The 21526-nt window shown below is 47.7% G+C and overlaps 1 protein-coding gene across 1 annotated transcript; it reads left to right on the forward strand.

Annotated features, from left to right (window-relative positions):
• The first annotated feature begins 947 nt into the window (after positions 1 to 947).
• On the forward strand, positions 948 to 17190 carry AWAT2 (acyl-CoA wax alcohol acyltransferase 2). Its single transcript, XM_030851772.2, is given in 9 exon segments — positions 948 to 1032; positions 14659 to 14766; positions 15132 to 15202; positions 15443 to 15647; positions 15867 to 16041; positions 16624 to 16772; positions 16775 to 16822; positions 17040 to 17132; positions 17135 to 17190. Coding segments are annotated over 9 exon segments (990 nt in total).
• The last annotated feature ends 4336 nt before the right edge of the window (positions 17191 to 21526 follow it).

A 21526-nucleotide genomic window follows, 5' to 3' on the forward strand; every position in this document is an offset into this window, starting at 1 on the left:
GCTGCTCACCAGCGAGGCTCCCCTGTAGAGGCTTCTGAGCCTCAGAGAGGACAGTGCTTACGTGGGGCCTCTGCATCAGACGAGACACCCAGAATCCAAACGTTTCCCACCATCCTGACTCCCGCCAGTCTGCCCTGAGCCACCGTCATATCTGCATGGATTATTGCCATCCTCCCTCAAAAGGCTCCTTCTTCTTCCATGGCCCTTTAAAACCGGAAGGCAATCCTTTCCTCTTTCTGCTCAAAACCCCACACTGACACCCCATTTCAGTCAGAGGAGAAGGCCAAGGCCTTACACCCTCTGGCCCTGTCAAGCTCTCTGACGTCACCTCCTCAGCTCCTTTCACTCACTCAGCTCCAGGCTTCTGCTCCTCCGCACCTGCCAGGCACACCCCACCTGTGACCTCCTCCTCCCCAATCACATTGTCACTGAAAGACCATAGACAGCTGGGCCTCATAAACCAAAATGTAGACTCGGGGTGCCATGTGTGCCCTGGGCTCCTCCCTGCCCCCTCTCCCCTCATCCACACTGGCTCTGGAGGCCTCTCAGCAGCCCCATCCTCACCTCCACTCACTTCCCACACCAGAGCTCCATCTACACTTCTCTGCACAAGTGTGCAAGAGGGTGTCACAATCATAGCCCGGGCCATGCCCAAGTGGGTAAAGTGCAGGTGGGTAGACGGTTGGAAGGAACTGGACAAGCAGCCGCAGAGTGTAGTCCTGTGGTCCTGTGGTGGGGGGAGGGCAGGTTAGGGGGTGGAGACTAGGCAGGGGGTGGAGACTAGGCAGGGGGTGGAGACTAGGCAGGGGGTGGAGACTAGACAGGGATGGAGACTAGGCAGGGGCTGAAGAAGAAAGCACAAAGGGAGGAAACCCCACCAGCCCCTGAGCACGTGGGACTGGCCAGCCTAACTGCACTTGCGGGGAGCCACTGGGACCCTGGCCGTAATGCTCTTGCCCTCCAAGAAGGACCTCAAGACCGCCCTGGAGGTCTTTGCTCTTTTCCAGTGGGCCCTCAGCGCCTTGGTTATCGGTGAGTCTTCGGCCTTTGGCAGGGTGACCAAAAGTCCTGGTTTGCCTGGGACTGAGAGCTTATAGGGTTTAGCGGGACTCTCGATGCTGAAATCTGCGTTATCTCAGGCAAAGCAGGACAGTTGGCCACCCGGGCCTCTAGCCTGACGCACTTGGGCATGGTCCACGTGGAATCTGTGAGTGCGCACATGGGTATGGGTGCCTGCCTGTGCAGGAATGTGTGTGCACGTGTGTGTGAGCCAGCCCTGTGGCCGGTGTGTGTAGTGAGCCCTTCTGGGTCGTCAGTGGGGCCTGGAAGGCATGTCTGGGGGAGATGGGGAGCAGGTCCACTGAGGCTTGCCAAGGAAATGGGCTTAGCTGCAACCTTGGGGACCTGAGCAGACCATCGGTGTGAGACAGTTGTCCTGGTGGCAGAGGGAGCTCTGAAAACCTCTTGTCCAAAAGAATTCATCCATTTATCCATCCGTTTTCCCCTTCTATCCACACCACAAATATTTTGTGAAAGTTCTTTAGATGCTGGCTATGGTACTGTAGGTGCTGAAGCAAACCATCCCTATGGGAGGGGGGCCTGGAACAAAATTCTCTCTTTTTTTTTGGTACGCGGGCCTTTGACTGTTGTGGCCTTTCCCGTTGTGGAGCACAGGCTCCGGACGCGCAGGCTCAGCGGCCATGGCTCACGGGCCTAGCCGCTCTGCGGCATGTGGGATCTTCCCGGACTGGGGCACGAACCCGTGTCCCCTGCATCAGCAGGCAGACTCTCAACCACTGCGCCACCAGGGAAGCCCAAAATTCTCATTTTTTAAGTGGTTTAGGTGAGTACTTGTCTGGAGGCAGGGTCATGACCTAAATGACCTTGGAAGCTATCTGGGAAGGAAGAATGCAGGTGGGCCCTGGGAGCCTGAGACTTACCAGTCAATAGGGAGAGTGAGCTGGAGAACAGGGATTGGGGGGCTCAGATGCCTGCCTGGGGTGGGTATCAGGATGCCTGAATGCTAAAAAGATCAGTGTTAACCTAGGAATTATGGGCAATCAGAGCTGGAAGAGACCAGGAGAAAGGAATTCATATGTACCAGCTACTTACTTTGTGCCAGGCATTTGCATACCTATGGTTTCATTTTAGCCTGCTGCCAACCTTATGAGGTAGAAGCTATTGTTAGGCATAATAATACACACTAATAGCTACACACACACATAATGAGAGCTTGCACTCATATAGTATTAGCTAACATCTACTGCACTTTTTTTTTCATGCCAGATACTCTTCTAAGCACCTGACATGCCTAATCATCTCCATTGTACAGATGAGGAAGTTGAGGTACATGCAGTACAAGTGGGCCATCCAAGACTGCATAGTTAGCAAGTGGAAGAGCTGGCCTGGGAGCTGAATCCACAAGGGGCCTGATTCTGGCCTATGAGCTCCTGTCCCTAGCTCCTGCATCTCCTTACTTACTGCTGACTGGGAGGCTGGGTGTGGACGTGGCCCTAGAGTACATGTTAGGCCAGAGAGGAATGAGGAAGCCAGGCCTTCTGCGTATGTAAACATTCTCGACTGAAAGGGGAAAAAGGTCAGCTCCGAATGGCCTCTTGCTGAGGACCAGGGCCCCAGCCGGGCCTCTGCTCTCTCCCTCCATGCAACCCAGGCCTTGGGGCCCTCTCCTCAGTGAGAGCTGAGTTCCCTTTCTTGAGCTCTTGTCCTATCTCCACAGACTTGCCTCATTACCACTGCCTCCCCTCACTGCCACCATGTTCCCATGAGAGAGAAGAGTCCCCAAGGCCTAGGACCTGACACTGCGTTGAGGGAGAAGTATGACCATTATGGACGGCCAGCCCAGGCCAGGCCCACATCGGGGCCTGGAGCCTTTAGACTGGTAGTTCCCCTTCCTCAGTCTTGTCCAGAATGTTGCTCCTCAGAGGTAACCACTGTTAATAGTTTGTGTGTATGTAGCCAGAGATTATGGATATAAAAATATATATATTTCACCACATGCATGCGTGTGCATGCACATACACATATAGCCAAGGGGCAGAAAAATATGGATGTTAAAAACACAGTCTTGGGCTTCCCTGGTGGCGCAGTGGTTGAGAGTCCGCCTGCCGATGCAAGGGACACGGGTTCGTGCCCTGGTCCAGGAAGATCCCACATGCCGTGGAGCGGCTGGGCCCGTGAGCCATGGCCGCTGAGCCTGCGCGTCCGGAGCCTGTGCTCCGCAATGGGAGAGGCCACAACAGTGAGAGGCCCGTGTACCACAAAAAAAAAACAAACAAAAAACCCCAACACAGACTTTGAGCCAGACTGCCTGTGTTCAAATTCCAGCTCTACTCCTTACTATCTGTGTTCCTTTAGCAGGTTATTGATTTTCTCTGAGTCTTGTTTTCTTCATTTGTAAAAAGGGCGTGTGAGAGTGTATTAATTGGGCTGGCCCGTGTACGCTGTGGTAACCAAGTAATGTGGAGATCTCAGCGGCTTAACTCAACAAATGCTTATTTCTGCTCATGTTAAACATCCAACACAGGTTGGTGGGAATCTCTGCTCTCTGTGGACACAAATGTTCAGGCTGATGGAGGCCCCGCCAAATTGTGAGGCTGCAAAATGCAGCTTCAGAGATGACCACCAAGTTGGCAGGAAAGGGAACAGAGGCCTCATGCACACTCCTTTCTGCCACCAGCAGAACGGCAGGTGTAAACAACAATGAGCCTTATTCTGAACCTCATTAATTATGAGGTTGAGATCTTTTCATGTATTTATCAGCAATTAGTATTTCTTTTTCTGTTAAGGGCCCATTCATGACCTTTGTCCATTTTTCTACTAAATTTCAGTTGACTCTTAGAGGACAAATAAGAAATAAATGAAGAAGGAAGAGTGTTCAGGGCAGAGACCGGGCAACAGCTGACAAGGCTGGGATGAGGGGAGAGCATAAAGCATTCAAGAAGTAGCCAGTGGTTAAGTGGGATGAGGGGGTAAGAGGCACAGAACTGACGCTCAATACATAGTGAATGAATGAATGGGAGAGAGAAGACAGAGGAGACTGGCAAAAGAGGCAGGGGACAGATTGTGTAGGCCATTGTCAACCATGGAAAAGTGTTTGGACTTTTTCCATGTGGAACCATAACTGGGTTGGGCACAGGGCAACAGCATCAGATTGGTGTTTTTGAGAGATCACTACAGTTATTTCTGGGTAGCAAACTGATTTTTTTAATTAATTTATTTTTTTACATCTTTATTGGAGTATAATTGCTCTACAATGGTGTGCTAGCTTCTGCTCCACAACAAAGTGAATCAGCTATACATAAACACACGTTCCCATATCTCCTCCCTCCTGTGTCTCCCTCCTTCCCACCCTCCCCATCCCACCCCTCCAGGCGGTCAGAAAGCACTGAGGTGATCTCCCTGTGCCACGCGGCTGCCTCCCACCAGCCATCAACTTCACGTCCGGTAGTGTATACATGTCCATGCCTCTCTCTCGCCCTGTCACAGCCCACCTCTCCCCCTCCCCATATCCCCAAGTCCATTCCCTAGTAGGTCTGTGTCTTTATTCCTGTCTCACCCCTAGGCTCCTCATGATATTTTTTTTCTTAAATTCCATATATATGTGTTAGCATACGGTATTTGTCCATCTCTTTCCGTCTTACTTCACTCTGTATGACAGACTCTAGGTCCATCCACCTCATTACAAATAGCTCAATTTCGTTTCTATTTATGGCTGAGTAATATTCCATTGTATATATGTGCCACATCTTCTTTATCCATTCAACCGATGATGTACACTTAGGTTGTTTCCATCTCCGGGCTATTGTAAATAGAGCTGCAATGAACATTTTGGTACATGACTCTTTTTGAATTATGGTTTTCTCAGGGTATATGCCCAGTAGTGGGATTGCTGGGTTATATGGTAGTTCTATTTGCAGTTTTTAAAGGAACCTCCATACTGTTCTCCATAGTGGCTGTACCAATTCACATTCCCACCAGCAGTGCAAGAGTGTTGCCTTTTCTCCACACCCTCTCCAGCATTTATTGTTTCTAGATTTTTTGATGATGGCCATTCTGACTGGTGTGAGATGATATCTCATTGTAGTTTTTTTTTTTTTTTTTTTTTGCGGTACGCGGGCCTCTCACTGTTGTGGCCTCTCCCATTGCAGAGCACAGGCTCCGGACGCGCAGGCTCAGCGGCCCAGCCGCTCCACGGCATGTGGGATCTTTCCAGACCGGGGCACGAACCCATGTCCCCTGCATTGGCAGGCGGATTCTCAACCACTGCGCCACCAGGGAAGCCCCTCATTGTAGTTTTGATTCACATTTCTCTAATGATTAATGATGTTGAGCATTCTTTCATGTGTTTGTTGGCAGTCTGTATATTTTCCTTGGAGAAATGTCTGTTTAGGTCTTCTGCCCATTTTTGGATTGAGTTGTTTGTTTTTTTGTTATTGAGCTGCATGAGTTGCTTATAAATTTTGGAGATTAATCCTTTGTCAGTTGCTTTATTTGAAAATATTTTCTCCCATTCTGAGGGCTGTCTTTTGGTCTTGTTTATGGTTTCTTTGCTGTGCAAAAGTTTCGAAGTTTCATTAGGTCCCAATTATTTATTTTTGTTTTTATTTCCATTTCTCTAGGAGGTGGGTCAAAAAGGATCTTGCTGTGATTTATGTCATAGAGTGTTCTGCCTATGTTTTCCTCTAAGAGTTTGAAAGTTTCTGCCCTTACATTTAGGTCGTTAATCCATTTTGAGCTTATTTTTGTGTATGGTGTTAGGGAGTGATCTAATCTCGTACTTTTACATATACCTGTCCAGTTTTCCCAGCAACACTTATTGAAGAGGGCTGTCCTTTCTCAACTGTACATTCCTGCCTCCTTTATCAAAGATAAGGTGACCATATGTGCATGGATTTATCTCTGGGCTTTCTATCCTGTTCCATTGATCTATCTTTCTGTTTTTGTGCCAGTACCATACTGCCTTGATTACTGTAGCTTTGTAGTATAGTCTGAAGTCAGGAAGCCTGATTCCTCCAGCTCCATTTTTCGCTCTCAAGATTGCTTTGGCTATTCGGGGTCTTTTGTGTTTCCATACAAATTGTGAAATTTTTTGTTCTAGTTCTGTGAAAAATGCCAGTGGTAGTTTGATAGGGATTGCATAGAATCTGTAGATTGCTTTGGGTAGTAGAGTCATTTTCACAATGTTGATTCTTCCAATCCAAGAACATGGTATATCTCTCCACCTATTTGTATCATCTTTAATTTCTTTCATCAGTGTCTTATAATTTTCTGCATACAGGTCTTTTGTCTCCTTAGGTAGGTTTATTCCTAGATATTTTATTCTTTTTGTTGCAATGGTAAATGGGAGTGCTTTCTTGATTTCACTTTCAGATTCTTCGTCATTAGTGTATAGGAATGCCAGATATTTCTGTGCATTAATTTTGTATCCTGCTACTTTACCAAATTCATTGATTAGCTCTAGTAGTTTTCTGGTAGCATCTTTAGGATTCTCTATGTATAGTATCATGTCACCTGCAAAGAGTGACAGCTTTACTTCTTCTTATCCGATTTGGATTCATTTTATTTATTTTTCTTCTCTGATTGTTGTAGCTAAAACTTCCAAAACTATGTTGAATAATAGTGGTGAGAGTGGGCAACCTTGTCTTGTTCCTGATCTTAGTGGAAATGCTTTCAGTTTTTCACCATTGAGGACGATGTTGGCTGTGGGTTTGTCATATATGTCCTTTATTATGTTGAGGAAAGTTTCCTCTATGCCTACTTTCTGCAGGGTTTCTATCATAAATGGGTGTTGAATTTTTTCAAAAGCTTTTTCTGCATCTATTGAGATGATCATATGGTTTTTCTCCTCCAATTTGTTAATATGGTGGATCACGTTGATTGATTTGCGTATATTGAAGAATCCTTGCATTCCTGGAATAAACACCACTTGATCATGGTGTATGATCCTTTTAATGTGCTGTTGGATTCTGTTTGCTAGTATTTTGTTGAGGATTTTTGCATCTATGTTCATCAGTGTTATTGGCCTGTAGTTTTCTTTCCTTGTGACATCCTTGTCTGGTTTTGTTATCAGGGTGATGGTGGCCTCGTAGAATGAGTTTGCGAGTGTTCCTCCCTCTGCTATATTTTGGAAGAGTTTGAGAAGGATACGTGTTAGCACTTCTCTAAATGTTTGATAGAATTCGCCTGTGAAGCCATCTGGTCCTGAGCTTTTGTTTGTTGGAAGATTTTTAATCACAGTTTCATTTTCAGTGCTTGTGATTGGTCTGTTCATATTTTCTATTTCTTCCTGGTTCAGTCTTGGCAGGTTGTGCATTTTGAAGAATTTGTTCATTTCTTCCAGGTTGTCCATTTTATTGGCATGGAGTTGCTTGTAGTAATCTCTCATGATCTTTTGTATTTCTGCAGTGTCAGTTGTTACTTCTTTTTCATTTCTAATTCTATTGATTTGGGTCTTATCCCTTTTTTTCTTGATGAGTCTGGCTAATGGTTTATCAATTTTGTTTATCTTCTCAAAGAACTAGCTTTTAGTTTTATTAATCTTTGCTATCATTTCCTTCATTTCTTTTTCATTTATTTCTGATCTGATCTTTATGATTTCTTTTCTTCTGCTAACTTTGGGATTTTTTTGTTCTTCTTTCTCTAATTCCTTTAGGTGCAAGGTTAGGTTGTTTATTCGAGATGTTTCCTGTTTCTTAAGGTGGGATTGTATTGCTATAAACTTCCCTCTTAGAACTGCTTTTGCTGCATCCCATAGGTTTTGGGTCGTCGTGTCTCCCTTGTCATTTGTTTCTAGGTATTTTTTATTTCCCCTTTGATTTCTTCAGTGATCACTTCCTTATTAAGTAGTGTATTGTTTAGCCTCCATGTGTTTGTATTTTTTACAGATCTTTTCCTGTAATTGATATCTAGTCTCATAGCGTTGTGGTCAGAAAAGGTACTTGATACAATTTCAATTTTCTTCAATTTACCAAGGCTTGATTTGTGACCCAAGATATGATCTATCCTGGAGAATGTTCCATGGGCACTTGAAAAAAAAGTGTATTCTGTTGTTTTTGGATGGAGTGTCCTATAAATATCAATTAAGTCCATCTTGTTTAATGTATCATTTAAAGCTTGTGTTTCCTTATTTATTTTCATTTTGCATGATCTGTCCATTGGTGAAAGTGGGGCTATGAATGTGTTACTGTCGATTTCCCCCTTTTATGGCTGTTAGCATTTGCCTTATGTATTGAGGTGCTCCTATTTTGGGTGCATAAATACTTACAATTGTTATATCTTCTTCTTGGATTGGTCCCTTGATCATTATGTAGTGTCCTTCTTTGTCTCTTCTAATAGTCTTTATTTTAAAGTCTCTTTTGTCTGATATGAGAATTGCTACTCCAGCTTTCCTTTGGTTTCCATTTGCATGGAATATCTTTTTCCATCCCCTTACTTTCAGTCTATATGTGTCTCTAGTTCTGAAGTGGGTTTCTTGTAGACAACATATATATGGGTCTTGGTTTGTATCCATTCAGCCAACCTGTGTCTATTGCCGGAAGCATTTAGTCCATTTACATTTAAGGTAATTATCGATATGTATGTTCCTATTCTCATTTTCTTAATTGTTTTGGGTTTGTTATTGTAGGTCTTTTCCTTCTCTTGTGTTTCCTGCCTAGAGCAGTTCCTTTAGCATTTGTTTTAAAGCTTGTTTGGTGGTGCTGAACTCTCTCAGCTTTTGCTTGTCTGTAAAGGTTTTAATTTCTCCATCAAACTGAATGAGATCCTTGCTGGGTAGAGTAATCTTGGTTGCAGGTTTTTCTCCTTCATCACTTTACATATGTCTTGCCAGTCCCTTCTGGCTTGCAGAGTTTCTGCTGAAAGATCAGCTGTTAACCTTATGGGGATTCCCTTGTGTGTTATTTGTTGTTTTTCCCTTGCTGCTTTTAATCTGTTTTCTTTGTATTTAATTTTTGACAGTTTGATTAATATGTGTCTCTTGGCGTATTTCTCCTTGGATTTATCCTGTATGGGACTCTGTGCTTCCTGGACTTGATTAACTATTTCCTTCCCCATATTAGGGAAGTTTTCAACTATAATCTCTTCAAATATTTTCTCAGTCCCTTTCTTTTTCTCTTCTTCTTCTAGGACCCCTATAATTCTAATGTTGGTGCATTTAATGCTGTCCCAGAGGTCTCTGAGACTGTCCTCAGTTCTTTTCTTTCTTTTTTCTGCTCTGCAGTAGTTATTTCCACTATTTTATCTTCCAGGTCACTTATCCGTTTTTCTGCCTCAGTTATTCTGGTATTGATCCCATCTAGAGTATTTTTAATTTCATTTATTGTGTTGTTCATCATTGCTTGTTTCATCTTTAGTTCTTCTAGGTCCTTGTTAAATGATTCTTGCATTTTGTCTATTCTATTTCCAAGATTTTGGCACATCTTTACTATCATTATTCTGAATTCTTTTTCAGGTAGACTGCCTATTTCCTCTTCATTTGTTACGTCTGGTGGGTTTTTATCTTGCTCCTTCATCTGCTGTGTGTTTTTCTGTCTTTTCATTTTGCTTATCTTACTGTGTTTGGGGTCTCCTTTTGGTAGGCTGCAGGTTCGTAGTTCCCGTTGTTTTTGGTGTGTGTCCCCAGTGGCTAAAGTTGGTTCAGTGGGTTGTGTAGGCTTCCTGGTGGAGGGGACTAGTGCCTGTGTTCTGGTGGATGAGGCTGGATCTTGTCTTTCCGGTGGGCAGGTCCACATCTGATGGTGTGTTTTGGAGTGTCTGTGGACTTATGATTTTAGGCAGCCTCTCTGCTAATGGGTGGTGTTGTATTCCTGTCTTGCTAGTTGTTTGGTATAGGGTGTCCAGCACTGTAGCTTGCTCTTCGTTGAGTGAAGCTGGGTGCTGGTGTTGAGATGGAGATCTCTGGGAGATTTTCGCCATTTGATATTATGTGGAGCTGGGAGGTCTCTTGTGGACCTGTTTCCAGAAGTTGGCTCTCCCACCTCAGAGGCACAGCACTGACTCCTGGCTACAACACCAAGAGCCTTTCATCCACACAGCTCAGAATAAAAGGGAGAAAAAGTAGAAAGGAAGAAAGAAAGAGAGGAGGAAAGGAAGAAAGAAAGGAAGAAAGAAAGAAAGAAAGGAAGAAAGAAGGAGGGAGGGAGGAAGGAAGGAAGGAAGGAGGAAGGGAAGGAAAGAAAGAAAGAAAGAAGATAAAATAAAATAAAGTTATTAAAATAAAAAATAATTATTAAGAAAACAAAAATTTTTTAAAAAAGAAAGAAAGAAAAAAAGAAAACGGATGGATAGAACCCTAGGACAAATGGTGAGAGCAAAGCTATACAGACAAAATCTCACACAGAAGCATGCACTAACACACTCACAAAAAGAGGAAAAGGGAAAAAATAATAAATCTTGCTCTCAAAGTCCACCTCTTCAATTTGGGATGATTCGTTGTCTATTCATATATTCCACAGATGCAGGGTACATCAAGTTGATTGTGGAGCTTTAGTCCGCTGTTCCTGAGGCTTTTGGGAGAGATTTCCCTTTCTCTTCTTTATTGTCATAGCTCCCGGGGCTCAGCTTTGGATGTGGCCCTGCCTCTGCGTGTAGGTCGTCGGAGGGCGTCTGTTTTTCGCTCAGACAGGACGGGGTTAAAGCAGCCGCTGATTCGGGGGCTCTGGCTCACTCAGGCCTCAGGGAGGGAGGGGCACGGAGTGCGGGGTGGGCCTGCGGTGGCAGAGGCCGGCGTGACGTTGCACTAGCCTGAGGTGCGCCGTGCGTTCTCCCGGGGAAGTTGTCCCTGGATCCCAGGACCGTGGCAGTGGCGGGCTGCACAGGCTCCCCAGAAGGTGAGTGTGGAGAGTGACCTGTGCTCGCACACAGGCTTCTTGGTGGCAGCAGCAGCAGCCTTAGCGTCTCATGCCCGTCTCTGGGGTCCGCGCTTTTAGCCGCGGCTCGCGCCCATCTCTGGAACTCCTTTAAGCAGCATTCTTAATCCCCTCTCCTCACGCACCAGGAAACAGAGGGAAGAAAAAGTCTCTTGCCTCTTCAGCAGCTCCAGACATTTTCCCGGACTCCCTCCCGGCTACCTGTGGTGCACTAGCCCCCTTCAGGCTGTGTTCACATAGCCAACCTCAGTCCTTTCCCTGGGATCCGACCTCCGAAGCCCGAGCCTCAGCTTCCAGCCCCCGCCCGCCCCACCGGGTGAGCAGACAAGCCTCTCGGGCTGGTGAGTGCTGGTCGGCACCGATCCTCTGTGCGGGAATCTCTCTGCCTTGGCCTCTGCACCCCTGTTGTTGTGCTCTCCTCCGCCCTGAACCTTTCCCCCTCCGCCACCCTCAGTCTCCGCCCGCGAAGGGACTTCGTAGTGTGTGGGAACCTTTCCTCCTTCACAGCTCCCTCCCACTGGTGCAGGTCCCATCCCTATTCTTTTGTCTCTGTTTATTCTTTTTTCTTTTGCCCTACCCAGGTACCTGGGGAGTTTCTTGCCTTTTGCGCGGTCTGAGGTCTTCTGCCAGCATTCAGTGGGTGTTCTGTAGGAGCTCTTCCACATGTAGATGTATTTCTGATGTATTTGTGGGGAGGAAGGTGATCTCCTTACTCTTCCGCCATCTTCCCCTCATCCCACAAACTGATTATAGGATGAGGCTGTCGCTCTAGTTCAGGTCAGAGATTGTGGTGATTTCAGCCAGCTCAGAAGTAATTGTGAAGGGGAGAAGAGCAGAGATTCAAGAAATTGGAGTAGAATTAGAAGGACTTGATGATCAGAAGATGTGGGAGAGAGAAAGAGAGGAGGCGAGACTGAGGGTTCAGGTGTATGTGTGAGTTGGACGAGGGGCAGATGGAGCAGAGAAGGAGAGTGGCTGAAAGAGGGGTGAGGACGGAGAAGTGTCCCCGAGGCCTCTTCAATAGAACTTGACTTTGGGCTGTATGGAGAGGTAACCTGGAGCAGGCAGAAGACCGCTGGGCCTGGGCTCCCAGGAGGTGACAGTTGCAGGGTTTGTCCTTCAGAGCCTTCCCAGCTCTTCACCCTAAGAGTCTGCAATGGAATTGTATCCATTTGGACCCTAATGGCCTTGAGAGAAGACCCTCGCACGTAGTCTGTGAGAAAGATAAGGTGGAAGCTTATCCCCACTTGGCTGGTGAAGCTCAACGGCTTGTCTGTGGTCACACTCATGCTAAGGGGCAGATCCAGGATTTGTGTCACCACAGGGCACCCCTCCTGAGGCCACACTGCCTCCCAAGATGTCCCCAACTCTGTCTGGGTTCAAGCAAAACCTGAAAGATACATGGAACAAACCCATGCGTCCCTTTATTTCTTGAAAAAGTCAAGTCCCAACTTTGTTCCTTTTTATGGCTGAGTAATATTCCATTGTATATATGTACTACACATCTTCTTTGTCCATTCCTCTGTCGATGGACATTTAGGTTGCTTCCATGTCTTGGCTATTGTAAATAGAGCTGCAATGAACATTGGGGTGCATGTATCCTTTCAGACCATGTTTTTCTCTGCATATATGCCCAGGAGTAGGATTACTGGATCAAATGGCAGTTCTATTTTTAGTTTTTTAAGTAGTATCCATACTGTTCTCCATACTGTCCTATGTACTGTACTGTACAGTCTCTGTACTTTAAATTGGTACATAGTGGTTGTACGAATTTACTTTCCCACCAGCAGGGTAGGGGGGTTCATTTTCTCCACACCCTGTCCAGCATTTATTGTTTGTATATATTTTGATGATGGCCCTTCTGAGTGGTGGGAGGTGATACCTCATTGTAGCTTTGATTTGCATTTCTCTAATAATTAGTGGACTTGAGCATCTTTTCATGTGCTTTTTGGCCATCTGTATGTCTTCTTTGGAGAAATGTCTATTTAGGTCTTCTGTACATCTTTTGATTGGGATAATTGCTTCATTTTAAATTTCTTTAGTTATCTCTTAGATATCTATCAGTTGTCACTAATTCATACCCAAACTCTCCACAAACACATCAGGAATCTAGAAGTCTCGTCTCCTCCACCCCCACCGTTTTTAAAATTTCCTTGAGGACCTCGCTGCTGGAGCCCAGCATCCTCCTGTTACAGTCCGATCTCATGCACCGCTGTCACCTCCAGGGCCCGTGAGGCACCTTGGGTACACAATCTAAGAAGGTATTCATTCTCAGGGTTGTACAAGTGTTGGATCAGTGCTTGCCTGACCCTGAGAGTGAATGTCTCCTTGAATTTTGTGCCCTAGGTGCCTTGCTCTCCTCACCTTAGTCCTGGCCCTGCTCACTTCCATCTTTTGTTGGATTTCTTTACCTGAATCCCATACCATCCTATTTTGCTTTATACTCCCTCATTATGGTGAGCACATCCTCCAGCTGTTTCCTGAGAAAGGAACGTGGGAGACAAACTCTCTGAGACTATATGTCTGAGATTGTCTTTATTCTCCCTTCATACTTGATTAATAATTTGGCTGCATATAGAATATCTTAGCTGTGTCCAGTGTAAGTATCTGAGTTTAGTGTCTCTTTGGTTCATTTTTTCAGAGAACTATCCTCCCATCACCCAGCTGTGTAGCGGAGGGAAAGGGGTCTTGGGTTTTAACTACTTCTTTGATAGACTTTCAATCAAGCCCTGTGCCCCACATCTGCTTTTTGTGACATCTGGTGGTTCCAAATTCTGCGTCTTTCCTAGATTCTCCAGCGGAAACAGGCTTGCTCTTGTGCTCATACCCCTTGCAGGTAATTACATTTCAACTTTCTGGTTCTCAGTTAATCCCTCTTCCGTCCACTGTCCAGCACGCAAACATTTTGCTGCTAGCTCTCACCCACTGTTAGCGTCTCTCTGATTCTCCTTTTCCTTGCAGAATCTCTATCTTTTAAAACATCCTTGTGGTAATTTTCATGAGGCTCCAGCAAGGAGTCACGATAAAAACGTGTGTTTATTCTGCCACATTCAATTAGGAGTATTTTCTGTCTTTTCTAAACTTTCTTTTGACCCACTTTCTCTCACACAGTCTTATTCACAGCTGTTTTAAAAACTGAGTCCAGTAAGAATCCTGAGCATGGCTCACTGTGACTCATCTCCATGAAGTCTGTCCTAACTACTCTAACCTACATTGTTCCTGTCTTGTTGGAGCTTAACATGTCCATACCTTATTCTAGCCCAGCGTGGGTTCTCCTTTGTTTCTTGTTTGCCAACTCGTGTGCTCCAAACCTGGCTGAAGTTGGGTATCCTCTTTCTCTGGTGTTCCCTCCACTGATGCCTTGCAGAGATGTGGAGAGGGAAATGTGAGTTGGAGGAAGACTATTCCTGGCTCTGTCTTTCCAGGACTCCCAACCTTTGGTGGCCAAATCAGCGTGACCCACTGCTGGCTCCCTGTCACTGAATGCAGCCCAGAGTGGTGCTGGAGTAGGTCCTGGGGAGAGAGGGCTAACTGCATCGAGCAAAGTGGAGGAGGAAAACACCTTGCCTTCTAGACTTAAAACAGGTTCCCAAGGCCAGAGCGGGGATGCTGGTGCCACAGGCATGCAGGCCATGTGCTGGGTGAGGAGGTAAGAGTGTCGCGTGAGCCTGGCTGAGGGGGTGTGTGACCTTGGGGTGGACAGAGCCCCAGAGGGCGGGCAAGTGTGAGGGACTGTTCACAATTCATTGACTCTGGCCTGGGCTTCCTCCAGTAAGCACTGTGATCCTTGTCAGTCTCTACCTGGTAGTGTTCACACCATACTGGCCTGTCACTGTGCTGCTCACATGGCTGGCTTTTGACTGGAAGATCCCTGAGCGAGGTGAGGGCCCTGCGAGGGCTGTGTTGCCACCCGCCACATGCTCTTTCTTTCTCTTCTTATACTGTGGCCAATTCCGGGCAGCCCTTCAGCCTGACCTTGTCTGGGCTGGAGAAGGTGAGGGAAGGGGTCTTTTCAAGGCACCAGCGAGGCCCAGATAGGAACTGGAGTAGGCTAGGGGAGGGGCGGCTAGTACAGGAGAGAGCTAGGCCTGTCCTAAACTGGCCCAGATGTTCATTCCCAGCCTGGGTGTTACTTAAGAGGGCAGGAAACAGCAGGGGGTGAGGGCACCCTGAGGCAGGCCTTAAAGGGCTCTGAAGGAGACAACGGAGGTGGCCCAAGCTCAGCTACACTGGCTGTGTTCTCAGGTAGCTGCCGGTTTACCTGCGTAAGGCACTGGTGCCTGTGGAAACAGTACTGTGATTACTTCCCACTCAAGGTGAGGAGCTGCAGATCTCCACTTGGGCCCCAGGCCCAGCCCCGACTCCAGTGGCAGTGGCTGGGTCAGGGTGGGGCATCATTCACATCGAGGCCCATGGGGATGACGCTCCCCGGAGCTGTGTATTACCCTACCCGCATGGCCAGCCAGACACGACAGCCCTTTCCTTTCTAGGTCTCTGGCCAGAAGAGGCGTCCTCTTCCCTGGCTATACCCCTCTTGACTCCACGTTCCTCCACAGCTTTTGAAGACTCACGATCTCTCCCCTAGCCTCAACTACATCCTCGCCTGCCATCCTCACGGGCTCATGTCCCACTCATGCTTTGGCCACTTTGCCACAGAGAAGTCAGGCTTCTCCAAGATCTTTCCTGGCATCACTCCTTATATCCTCACACTGGGGGCCTTTTTCTGGGGGCCTTTCCTCAGAGAATATGTCATGTCTACAGGTGAGTTGGCTCCTAGGATGTAAAGCCAAAGAAATAAATGGCTCCCCCAGAAAGAGGTGTTGGGTGAATGGGTGAGAACAAGGCCAATTCTGATTCCCTCTGGTCTGAAAAGCTACCATAGGTTCAGCTGCCTTATGTGAGGCTCTTTGAAGAGGTAGGGAGGAAAGTTAGCAGGTTTGGGAGATTACCAATGATCTTTTGTTTTTTTCTGCCCACCAGGGGCCTGCTCTGTGAGCCAGTCCTCCATGGACTTCCTGCTTACCCGTAGAGGCACAGGCAACATGCTGATCGTGGTGGTCAGTGGCCTGGCTGAGTGCAGATACAGCCTGCCAGGATCTGCCACCTTGGTCTTGAAGAACCTCACCGGCTTTGTACGCACGGCCCTTCGGCATGGGTAAGGACACTTCTGGTCCTGACTGGGGAGAGGGGTTCCAAAAGCCCAGTGGGGAAGGAGGAAGAGGTTTTGAGGAAATGATATATAAAGAGGGAGGGGGAAAGCCGCTTCCGTGGTGGAGTAGAGCCTGGGTCACGTTCTAGAGGCATTTCTGCTTCTGAAGAAAGGCCAGCAGGCCAACTGGAACCTGATCTGCCTCAGACTAGCATCTCATCTGGACCAGTCCTTTTGTGAAAGGTGACTGGCTGCAACCCTATCTCAGAGAAAGCCAAAATTACCGTGTGGGCTGAAGGGAAGAAACCGCAAATAAATGGTCCTTGGGTCTTAGCTTCCAGTGTTTCAGACCTTGTGGGTTTACAGGAGGGTCTGGGACTCGCTTCCCTTAGCTTGCTGCTACTTTGCCCCCAGAGGCAGCTTGGGGTGGACCACGAGGCCCTCCCACCTAGCCTGGACCTGGGCCCAGCTGGGTTAGGGGCTGAGGAGCTTACGGGGAGACCCAGGGACCACTAGTGGTCAGCGTGTCTGGCTTTCAGCAGGGTCCCTACCTTTCTGGCCATCAGAGAACATGCTTTTCCTCTGCAGGGTGGCTCTAATCCTTGCCTATGCCTTTGGGGAGACAGAACTCTACATAAAGCAGATTTTCACTCCCAGGGGCTTCGTTAATCGCTTCCAAAAGTGGTTCCAGAGTATGGTACACATCTACCCTTGTGCTTTCTACGGGCATGGCTTCATTGGAACTCCTGGGGCCTTCTGCCCTACGCTCGGCCTGTAACCACCATTGGTGAGTTGGCCCTTGTGCTGGCGGCCTCATCTGGTACACAGGATACAGTTCCAAGGCTGAACCTTGGCTCTGGCCATGTCCAGAGGCAGGTCACTGGCCAGGATGAGCGCTGGGGTGGGGGAAGCGTGGGGAGAACCCGGGCTCGAGGGCTGAGGCCTGTTCTGAAGAGTGAGCCATCCTGATGCTTTCCCTTTCCCTTCTCCGTGTCCCCTGGCAGTTGGGAAGCCTCTACCACTGCCCAAGATTGAGAACCCGAGCAAGGAGACGGTGGTAAAATACCATGTGGTCTATATCGATGCCCTGCACAAACTGGCCAGCACAAGACCAAGTTTGGCTTTGCAGAGACCCAGGAGCTGGTGCTAACTTGACAGACATCCCCCCGAGGTCTCTCAGCCTGGTTGGAAGGAGTGAAACAGGTGAACAGGAGGACAAAAGTCCTGATTTGGCCAGTCCTCACTGTGACAGGTACGTGCGTGTGGGTGCCTGTTGGGCTGTTTTCTGGATCCCTCTTCCTCTATTTCTCTCCTTCTAGCTCTTCTCTGCCTTTTCCTCGGGGTTACAAGGAGACGGCCCCAAAGCCAGGGAAGGCCCTAGGGGAGAGGGGTCCTGAAAGCTCCCTCACACATGCCCACTCGGCATCAGCACTGAGGAAAACAAGGCACAGAACGAAAAGCCCACCTTCTGATACTGCCTGGCCCCACCCAGCCTGTTCTGAGGACCTAGTATCCCTGCACTTGTCTCTTCTTCTCCAGCTCTTAAGCAGCCCCATCTTCTGGCATCAAGGCTCCTCCAGGACTGGCGGCCTTGAGATACAGTAAGCTTTGAGTTTAGGCCCCTCCACCTTCATGCCCTGTGACTTGGATCAGTCTTCTCTGAGCCTGTTTCCTCATCTGTAAAATGGGACAAATAGTCCCTCCCCTGCTTACCTCAAAGGCTGGTGGGATGATGATATCGAATGTGATTGAACTTTGTAAACTGGAGAGCTACACAAAATTATTCTCCACCAACCATTTTGCCCACTTCCTGTCCCTGAGCAAGCAATGCCCTAAATTTCATGGCATCTCAATGTTTAAAAGAAAGTTTATCCAATTAAAAAAACATTCTAATCTATTCTTATTTTTTAAAGTTTGTCTTTTGATTTTATTTTTTGGCCATGCAGCACATGGGATCTTAGTTCCCCAACCGGGGATTGAACCCGTGCCCCCTGCGTTGGAAGCATGGGGAATTAACCACTGGACTGCCAAGGAAATCCCTAATCTATTTTTTAAAAAAGAAAGTTTACAGTGTAGGATCTTGTCAACAGTTGTTTGAAAGTTTAAGTAACCGTTCTAGTTGGGTGACCTTGGGGAGCTCCTTAAACTCTTTAATGTTGGTCCCCTCATCTGCAAAATGGGACGATACATCATGGGGAGCTGGAGGCTGGATCTACCAAAGCTGTTTTAGGCTGAGGCCTGAAGAATGTTATAGATGCTACGGTCTCAAGCTGAGGGTGACTCCCTGCTGTGTCTTTGCCTCAGGACAATGTTCCTTTTTGCAGGACCTCTAGCCTATCAGACATGCGGTTACAGGAAAAGACCTAGGTGATGGGAATGGGTGCGTGTGAGCTGGGGCGCAGAGAAGATGCGGGATGTTCTGACAGGAAATTCAGACCACCTTCCTCCTGCTGCCCCTTCTGAAATGGGTGCCTCGGTCCTTCCCCAAGCTCATGTGTGGTGTCAAAGAAACACCTAGTGGGAATTCCTTCACGGTCCAGTGGTTAGGATTCTGGGCTTTCCCTGCTGAGGGTACAGGTTCAGTCCTGGTCGGGGAACTAAGATCCCCCAAGCCACAGGGCACGGCCAACCGCCAGCACCACCACCAGAACAACAGCAAAAAAAAAAGAAGCAGCACCTAGCAGGTAGGAAGTGCTTAAGCTATCTTAAGAACAAGGGGAAAAAGCTTTATTTGCAAAGAATAAACCATTAATTTACACAAACTTACATCCCAGTTTATATACATTATGTATAGTTTATATACACAGTATCTCACACTGAATGCTGACCCCCAAAGCAGCACTGGGCCCGCTTCAGGCCATCCTCACCACAAAGCCCACCCCCACACCCCAGCTGGAAGCTTTTTGACTAAAGAAATGACATACCCCAACTCTACTTGGAGAGAGCCCTGAAAAGGATTACCAAAAAAAAAAAAAAAATTCAGTTCTATCTTTGTGCTCACATGGCCTAGGGAAGCCTCCAGGCAGGGACGGCGCCTGAGGCAGCGCCAGAGTGGCCTCAGTACTCCGTGGTGTTGGGCCCATTTGGAGCCTTCCATCCAGAGGCAGAAGCTGGGAGAGTGCCCTGGGGAAGGAAGCACTCTGACCAAAGCTGTGGCTATGCTTTCCCCGCCTGGCCGGGCTCCTGATGGGGGCCAAGAACTTCCAGCCTCGAGTCTGTGGGTGGTAGAAATAAGGGGGTTGTGTGGGACATGGACTGTTCCCCCCTCACCCTGCTGAGCCTGGAGGTTGGGGCTCCTTCACCTCGGGCTGCTCGCCTTCCATCTCTGGGCCTCAGTTTCCACATGAGTAACATGGGGTAGAACGTAGGTTGGGCTAGACTCCCTCTAAGGGCCTCTCAAACTCTGTTTCTCTGAATCTATTTGCATCCACCACAAGTTACATAAAACACACATACTCACACGTGGCTCAAAGTCTTTGTTCACCTTCAGGGTCCCTAGCCCTTTACTGCTCGTCAAAAGAAATTTGGCTCAGGGTGGATGAAGGGGGAAATAAGGCAAAGACAACATTTTCTGAGGAACCAGTAGCTGAACAGCCCTCCATAGCTGCCTTTTGTGTCAGCTTTGGCTGCTGAAGCCGAAGCAGCTGGCAAAGCCCCCGCCATGCAATTCTCCTTCAAACCTCTGTCGTCCACTTGCTCACAAATGCCCTCATCCCATTCTCTATGCTAGCTTTGGCCTTCTGGAAAAGCCACATCTGTGTAATTCCAAGGTGTGAATCTAGTTCCACATTCTCTCAAGAGTAACCTGCTTCAATAACCTTGCAGCAATAGGGCTACTTCTTGCTTCCCTCCTCACCCCTCTCCCTCCAGGGTTCCTTTTGAGGGGTGGCAATGAATAAAGGAGTCCTGTGCGAATCCTACTTCCCCTCTAATCCCCTCCGTATCCGGAGAATAGGGTGGATGTCAGAATGTTCCTTTAGGGGAACAGTTAAGAAGCCTTTTCCTTCCTTCATCTCACACCCTTTTGGCTTTAGAAGCAGACCTCTCTCAGGTCTTCCCTGCATCCCTGAGAGATCCTGGTAGTACAGAGGTCTTTGTGGTATGGCAGAAAGAGATAAGGAGTCACTTAGTAGCTGCAGGAAGTGGCTAGTTCCTATAACCTGGCTGAAGGGTAACCAGAGGAGGTCCTTGTCCACAGCTGGGGCTCCATACACAGTGGTTGGTTGGTTTATTGGGTGGATGAACGAACATGAGGGGCATCCATTCTGTGGGTACTGGAGGCCTGCTGCTTGAAGATGGTACCAAGGGGATTCTTCTGAACACAAGAGCTCTAAGGCTGATGGGTATTTTCCAAAGAAATTGCCTACTCTTTTGCCCCAGAGCCCCTGGCAGCCAAGAGAAGAGGCGTTACCATCAAGGAATGAAAACTAGCCTCTTTGGGTTTCTCCCTAGGTCCCTCAAGGATTTGAGCTCCATATTACCATTTTTATTGGTTCTCTCTAGATTCCAAATTCAACACAATGCTGGGGCAGAACAGAATAGCTTTGTAATCAGACCTGGTTGAAAGCCCCAGGTTTGTGACTTAAGCTGGTCAAAGCACTTAACCTCTCTGAGCCTCGTCTAAACAATGGGATTGGTAATATTATCAAAGGAGATACGAGAGAAAGCACTTTACAGACTTTAAGGAGACGTTCTCATCAGATCCTGCTATAACTGAGGACTGTCTAAGGCACTTTCTAGGAGCTAGGGCCAAACACATGCCTCAAGTTTGCCTCAGCTGGGGTGGCAAGGCTATCACTAGCAACCAGACGATGGTGGCGTAGCTCACCCCCTCTAGCCCTGACCCTTGAAGGGTCAAGCAGTGTATTTGCTTAGAAAGGGAAGGCACAGCAGAGAAATGAGTACCTCTTGTTCTTGGTGGATTTCAGCTGCCTGAAGGAGCTTATTCCCTCTCTCCTCAAAAGGAAACGTTTCAGGAGTAAGAGTAGCAGATTCTACAAGACTGGCCCTCCCAGCTTTGGGTTAGACTCAGCACCTAGACTGGGCCCACGCAGTTAGAAATAAGGCCCTTGAATGATCTTGTCATATGATTTGATGGGAAGCTTGGGGTTGTGGAGGCAGGTGTCTTTGGGCCTGACTAGAGGGCAGAGCCCTGCCCCGTGCCTAGACGCTGCCTCCTGCTGAGCCTGGATTCAGGGGAGCAGCCCTGGAGTCTATGGTGACTCTGCTGTGCTGTGGTTTTCTGGAGCCAGAGAGAAGAAAGGGGAATGTGGTTAGTAGGGCATCAGCTGCTGTCCTTTCGGACAAGGCCTGGGCTAATGACCACTTGGGTTGCAACACACTTGAAGAAAACCCTGTCCTAGCCTCAGCTCTTACCCTTTCCAGGTCAGGTAGAAAAGCTCTGTCTTGCCGAGGCCCAGGGTCAGTCTAGGGTTTGGGAATGTTAGCAGGCTAGCCTGGCAGCTGCCTAAATATTAGAATTTGAAGGAAC

This window comes from Globicephala melas, chromosome X, assembly GCF_963455315.2.
Source record: "Globicephala melas chromosome X, mGloMel1.2, whole genome shotgun sequence".
In the NCBI taxonomy this organism is placed as follows: Eukaryota; Metazoa; Chordata; class Mammalia; order Artiodactyla; family Delphinidae; genus Globicephala; species Globicephala melas.